General features: G+C 41.0%; 1 protein-coding gene across 1 annotated transcript in view; it reads right to left on the reverse strand.

Annotated features, from left to right (window-relative positions):
• The window catches only part of LOC109510666 (CTTNBP2 N-terminal-like protein), a 19932-nt gene extending 12728 nt beyond the window's left edge, over positions 1-7204 (reverse strand). Inside the window, exons 1-2 of the mRNA XM_019861154.1 lie at positions 7078-7204; positions 152-256 (exon numbers count right to left, since the gene is read on the reverse strand). Of these exons, the coding sequence (XP_019716713.1) occupies positions 152-256; positions 7078-7197 (225 nt within the window). The 5' untranslated portion in view covers positions 7198-7204. The remainder of the gene's footprint in view (positions 1-151; positions 257-7077) is intronic.
• Positions 7205-7554: the final 350 nt, after the last annotated feature.

Raw genomic sequence — 7554 nt, forward strand, 5'->3', positions numbered from 1 at the left:
GTGTGTGTGTGTGTGTGTGTGTGTGTGTGTGTGTGTGTGTGTGTGCGGTTGTGTGTGTGTGTGTGTGTGTGTGTGGTGTTTTTTTTTTCGCATTCAGGATTTAATTTCAGGCAGAGGATGTAGTCATCATGATGATAGTGAGTGTGAGTACCTTGAGAGCATCAATGACTATGTCTCGGGCTTCCAGCTCTCCCTCCAGGATGCTAAAGAGCATCAGCAGCTCCGGCTTAGTCAAACTCTCCATGTTCAGCTTGGACTGTTGGCAGAGGAAAAGACAATTAAGGTTTTTTTTTTTAAATATAAAATTGTAAAAGAATGGTAAAATAGTTTGTTTGATAAGAAACATCACAAAAACTCTTAAATGTCACAGGTCTGCAGGTCATCAGTTTTCAATCAATGCAGGACCAACACTTGCATTACTGTCCAGAATGATGACCGCATATTATAGTAAAATTGTATTTGCACGAAGAAAATGGTTTCACTGCTTCATTGTGGTCCTGTGCCACAATTAGTTACCGGACGTGTGATTCACTTCAACAAATAAACACCACACCTCCAATCGATGCACTTCTCTCACCCTTTGGTCCAAAGAATCGCAATGAGGACATAATGCTATAATATATTGAATATTCAAATTTACATGTATTGACTTCGGTTGGCGGCTTATTCCATTTGTGTGCAGCATAACACTTAAATACAGCTTCACCATGTTTACTTCGAACTCTGGGCTCCACTAGTTGACCCAAGTCTGCAGATCTCAGAAGCTTACTGGGTTTTATATTCAATCTGGATTTCTTTGATGTATTCAGGAGCAAAACCAGTTCAATTCATTGACCAGGGGCAGTATTTTAAAATCTATTCTAAGTCTGATTGGGAGCCAGTCTAAGGCCATTAGGACTGGAGTAATATGTTCTGATCTCATGTTCTAGTCAGAACCCGAGATGCAGCGTTCTGAATGAGCTGCAGCTGTTTGATGCACTTTGAAGGGAGTCCAGTACGAAGACCCTTAAAATAATCCAGTCTACAGGAAATAAAGGCATGGATATGTTTCTTCAGGTCTGCTTGGAGTGTGCAATCCTTCCATCTGGATATGTCTTTCAGCTGGTAAAAGGCTGTTTTAGTGATTGATTTGATATGATTGCTGAAAGTCAGGTCCGAGTCAATCAACACTCCAAGATTTTGGACTCCCACATAACATCATGCCCCTAACAGACATTTGGCCCTCTTTGCAGTTGAGTAAATAAACCCCTTCAATAGTGCTCCGCTCAAATAGATTCAATCAGTTCCCAGACACTTTCTGAAAAAAATACGATAAACAGCAGTGGTGGGCCCGTCGATCCGTCATTGTTGTAGGCTGGCCCACGTGGGCCCAGTCTGTCCCTCATTGGCGATAGTTAATCAGGGTCGAGAACGTACTTACCACATCACACACATCATCAGACATGCAGGAAAATAAAGAGAAAAAAAAGAAACAATAGTGTGGTGATTAGTGAAATAAAAACAATATGGGACAATGTCCTGTGGTACCGAAAGTTTCGAATCTGGACTCGGTATTAAAAATTAAAACCGAAGATTCAAATTGGGGCTCGGGTGATGAAAAAAAAAAAGCATGATCGGCACACCCTTCGTTCTAATAGCAGCATTGCACCAATTAATTGCCATACGCGTCGTCCACTTGAATAAATACGCTCCACACCACATATAGACACTCCCTCCGAACCTTGTGGGAAAACGAATGACCAGGTGGTGCCATTATGTTTCTGTAAGAGTAATTAGACTCTAACATGCCATTACCCCCATTTTCACAACACGCACCGCCAAGAAAACCCAGAAAGATATTCTTAAATATTACGTGAACAATGTATTATAACTGGCCTCCAACTTGCCCAAAACAGATGCCTGGCACGATGTGCAGTAGCGTAAATAAACGTCCCTCAAGCACCGTATGGGAAAATACTGTAAATCACATCGTTTTGGTTTCTCTGGCCCATTCAAAATGGTTACAGTGACAATTCTGCGCGTGTGTGTGAAACTGCCGTGTGGTCTCTTTGTAGCTTGGCCACGCTGTAATCTCGCAGCTGTGTTGCTTCTGCAGACCAAACATCCCGCCGTGCTTCCAAGACCGTCAAACATGTGCGGGCTGACATTTTTTTCCCCCACTAAAGAGCACGAAAGCCGCGTCTTCTCCCATGACGACGACCTGACCGCTGACTGTACCTGACACCTGTAACACAGGTGGCTTGGGTTCAAAACATCATCTCATGACACTTGAGACGGATCCGCATGGATGACAGGCAGGGGTTGGGGCCGAGGCCTTTCTCCACAACTTTCCACATCATGAAATCATCAGGAGAATGTGGGAGGGGGACCAGTTGCATAATGAGAGACAGCAGCGGCAAGCGGCCTTGCTTCATACGAAAACTGCAAGATTTCCCAGACATATTTTATAACGACACTGTATCAATTCGCTCTTCTTTTTTTCCTAATTAATTCGTAGAAATTACTCATTGTACTTTTTCCCAAAAACGTCATAGTCTAAAAAATGAAAACTCCAATATGATCATAATGGCAAATAGAGTGCTTTTATATAGTGCTTTATCTTCATCATACATATCCATATTCAATTATCTCATGCAAGCATATCGGAATTAAGCCTAAACCGGCATGTTGATGCACCGTAACATCCCATGGAAAGGTTTTCCTTTTTGTTTAAAATAACTTACTTTAACCTCCGGGATCCTGCGCCAATGGCAGGACCCAGGATGTTTATTTTTCTCTGGTCTCATTTCAAATCCATCCCCGTTGTGTTTTACGAGCCTCGTCCAATCTAGCGCTAAGCTAGCTCATCTTTCAGGCCCAGCGTCCAAGTTTTAAAAAATCCCTTTGATGATGTGAGAGCCCAAAGCAACGACAAAGGCATTGAAACAATGCCTGGCTTGGCTTTAGTGAATGACTGCTGAACAGCTAAATGTAATGCTTATTCGCCAAATATTCCCACACAGACGTAAATACTTATGGGTAGTGCTGGGAGATATAGAAAAAAATCGTCTATGACAATATTGGCCATTTTAGATCACGATAACGATGTACAACGATATATTTTCAGTTATTCTATAAAAATTATGCAACACAGTAATACACTATGGCCGCTTACCTTTTCTCACTTTATTTTGAAGGTCACATTAAACAGACCCGTATGAAATGATTGATGCGTCCAGTAGTGAATTTGAATTGAATTGAATTTGACTTTTATTTGGTCTCCCCTAGGAGAAACTTGTCTTGGAGGACAGGCCCTCTGTGCTGCTACATACATTGAGCAAAAACGTATACATACGCTACACAACATAAATTGGACAATTACATACGATACAAGACAATATATACTCGACACACATTAGACACAACATTAGTCATATGCACACCCACCACTGCCCTCATGCCCTCTTGCTTGTCTGTCTGCCTGCTAACTATATCGTGCTACTATATAGTTATCAAATGTAAACAGAAGCAAAGTAGCCTACATATTTTTTGCGCAAATGTAGATATCAATCTAAATATGAGGCATAAAAAAGAATGCTGCTGACAGAAATTGATGAAAAAAATAAATAAAAATCAACTTTACTGTAACATAATTTTGAAATCATTTTGCAAAATCAAAAGAGTACTACACAGTGAAATCACTAATCACATTAGTAATACAATCAATACACTATGAATCGCTTATCCTCAACATTAATTTACGTTTAATCTTCTAGGCCAGCAATCCCCACATCCGTCTACAGTATGACACTCTTGACGCAGGTCAAGGCGCGCTTCTCGGTCATGTGATAGGTTATTGCTAAAATGAAACCCAGGAACTAGCAACATGAGTAAAAATCAAACGTGGGAAGGGGGATAGGTCCAGCCAGGAGTCAGAAGACGAGCCTATGACTTTCAAGAAAAAGAAGGCTACATTTAATCGACAGTATCAGGAGTCCAAATTAAAATACGGATTTATCTCAACGGGAGATTCCCACGCACCAAGGCCACTCTGCATAATATGCGGCGATGATGAGTGGTATTTTTCATGCACTTTGGATTTGCGGTGTATCTTATTTTGAAGGCAGGTTTAAACGTGACCATAGTGACCAGAGAGTGTTGCGGCCATATAGGACGTTCCTCATGTCATGATTCATGTGTATTATTATATTTTGAAAATACCACCGTTTTCATGCAGTTCATATCATATTATTTTGTTGTATTTATCCGTCACACCTGAAAATATTGTCTGACATTAAACGGGTCCGTGGGGCAAAAAAGGTTGGGGACCGCTGTTCTAGGCCACTCCTCAAGGTTGACTTATGGTATGCCGTCAATATGTTTAGCTGTGTATTGCATTATTATGTAAGAATATGGAGAAGTGAACCAATCTCTTTTTTTCGTCAATGGATGCTACAGCTTCTTGTTGACTTTGAAACTTTGCTTGTAGCCGATGTGTGCACATTTTGAGCATGACGTCTCTGATCCACTGGTGAAAGCACACTTTGATTCTCTCCTCTTTCATCTCAAACTGCTTTATACAACAAAGCGTAAGAGAAAAGTAGTTAGGACTGCACGACTGTCCGTGTTTTACGTTATGTGTTGTGTTTATTATTTTACTTTATGTTAACTGTTTTGTTAAGTGCTTTGTTACAGCTGCCGCTGTTGTGAAAGCGCTATATGAATCAGCATGTATTGTATCGTATTGTATTGTATTGTATTGTATTGTATTGTATTGTATTGTAAGAATGTTCTCTCGAGACTGTCACTAAATTGACTATTTTACTGATCAAAGTTGTTCCAGTGAGACCTCTGTGAAGTTTACTCAGTCACCCGAGCGCTTTTAATTCCAGTCTTTCACAATGACATTAGGTTAGTTTAGTAATTAGCATGACTTTGCCGGCTTTCCCTCTGTTAATTACTCCTCGTAATCCCTTCATGAGAATGATACTTGTAAGAAGTATAGTTTATTCGCCGCCACAGTGGTGAGATGATGGAGGCTGTGACTGCTCAGTTAGGACTGAAACCGCAACGTGTTTAGCAGGCAATAGTAGCCAGCTGAAGCTTGTTGCTAAAAATGCTATCGCTAGCGGGATCTCGCCTCGACCCGCTAACTACCGAAGTGCAGGTGACATAAGCAGCCCATTGAAGATTTTTGACGTCTCCACTGTTCAATTATCGGAAAAACTTTTTTTTAATGTTTTTTTTTGTCTAAAACATGTTTTAAATTTTTCTTTTCATCCACGAAAATTCTGAAAGTTTTCTGTTTACTTCACAGTTTGAATCATGTTAGAAATGTTTGATTTTCCTCGCAAGAATTTTTTTTCTTGTTTTTGTTTTTAACTGAAATGAAGTTGAGCTTTTTTTAATCCCTCAATTTTTGTGACATTTTCCATGTTTTAATTTGTATCCCCAAATTTTCAGAAACGTTTACGCAGGTCACTCTGGGTGAGGTGTCCTGACTGGCCCACTCATTCTCCGAGCGATCCATGACCACCATGGCAATGACAGAGCTGCTCCTAATTACAAGCCAGCATAGTATGGCGATGATTAGCCAGCTGTTAGTTTAAGCTCAGATGACTGCATAGAGTTGCTTTTAAACGATGAGTGACACTTGGCCTCCAAGTCGTCTTTTGCGCCGTAAACGCTGATCCCGCTTACCCAAAGAAGGCCCACAGTGTTCTCACCATCACTCAGGCTCAACCGCATGGTGAAATGCTAATTAAACGACAGCTTGCACATTGGCCCCTGCCTTTGCCTTTTACAGGACCTGTTTTCTAAATTCACTTGCCTCCCTGGTCATGGCAGTCAATCTCAGGATTTTCTTTTCAACAGGTCAACACCAATATTGCCTTGTGTTCTCCGCTTTCACTTCCGCCCAACCAGCACCCACCAAGTGACGCTTAATCTTTTAATCTGGGGTTTGTTTGAGGCCAGGTCACTGACAACACACACAACAGCTTTGCTTATAAATGAGCACTCAGTGATGCACCAAGAAAAAAAAAATGGCGCCTATGCCAACTGACTTTTGGTAAGAGAAGCAGGGACCACCCAGGACTGATCACCAGATGAACAGTAAACAACCATACACATTCACATCTAAATGACATTTTATCGTCTTCAGTGAACCTAACTTGCATGTTTTGGGGGTGTGGGTGGGAGGAAAAGGAGGAGAGTACCTGGAGAAAACACATGCGCGCAAGGGGGAGTAGGCGCAAACTCCAACAATTCAAACCCGAAACTCCCACCTACAAAGCTGCTATTTCACCATTCTGCCCTCTGCATTTGGCACCTTCAGGAAAAGTGATCTGGACATACAGTAATCACCTCGCTATGAGTTTTATGATGATGTGATGATTACTTTGGCCAAGGCAGTTAGTTATGTTCTATTTCTTCCTCTTGCGTAAAATAATCATCATCATCATCAGTTTAAAACCAATTTTTTCTTATTTTAAACTTCATTTTGGAGGTAGGTATTTGATGCTGATAGAAAAAAAGCAACGATTTGCCTTGGTCACATTGTCATAACATAAATTGAGAAACGTCACTTTTTGTCACACTTTTGATTGCAGAACTTGAATGAGAAGCACATGAGCTGTGTCTGAAAATTTCAAACCAGGCATGGCTGTGTATTAGTTTGTACATTTGTGTATTAGTGTAGTTATTATATTATTAGCAGTAGTAGGATTTGTTGTTGTTGTTGTTTATGTGCAGCAAGCCTTAGCAGATGCTTGCCTGCTCAATCGGATTTAAACAATATAATTGACTTATACTCTCTCACGGCTACTTGTAATTACATACACATGGAGAAGCAACACACAATTGGCCGTACTTGTTATCAAGACAAGCATTCCAGTTCAACTTTGTGGCTGCTGCTGTTGTTGTTGGAATCGGCGTTTGTGTGAAAAGTACTGAAAAGACACAGACAAACGGTTTCGGCCTGCCTCGCTGCCTAACTTCACAAATTCGCAAAGTTTTTTCTTCCCAAACGAAACGAAGCGAATACGTTATAAAATACTCGCACTTGTGCCCTGCGGCGACATTTAAACATTGGTTTACCTTCATGCGGTCCTTAGAGCCCCTTGAAAAAGTCCGACATGAACTTTTATCCTCCTTTTCTCCCAGATTTGAGTCGTCTTGATCTAAAGCGAACGGAGTCCTGTCGCTGGACGCGAGCATCGTTTAATTGGCAGCCATACTAGCCAATAGGCGAAACTGAGCAGTGAAAAATGACCAATGAGAGATAATATAAAGAAAAATGGGCTGGGACAGTAACGCCCTGCCCCCATGGATTTGGTTGGAGTTCTTTGTTAGGCATTCTTGAGCACCTCGGAGATTCTTTGTAAAAAAAAAAAAAAAAAAAAGCAATTAAGACGACTCTTTGGAAATGTTGTAACGAAAATATGTGAGCACGTAGGACGTGTTTGCGGATTAAAAGCGGTGACTTCAAACGGCTCCGATTGTACCATCATTGAAAACTAAGTTGTCAATTGTAATTGTGACTATGATAAGTTGCTTGCCCCCCCCCCGCCCTCC

Source organism: Hippocampus comes, unplaced genomic scaffold (genome assembly GCF_001891065.2).
Source record: "Hippocampus comes isolate QL1 unplaced genomic scaffold, H_comes_QL1_v1.1 scaffold40, whole genome shotgun sequence".
Classification (NCBI taxonomy): Eukaryota; Metazoa; Chordata; class Actinopteri; order Syngnathiformes; family Syngnathidae; genus Hippocampus; species Hippocampus comes.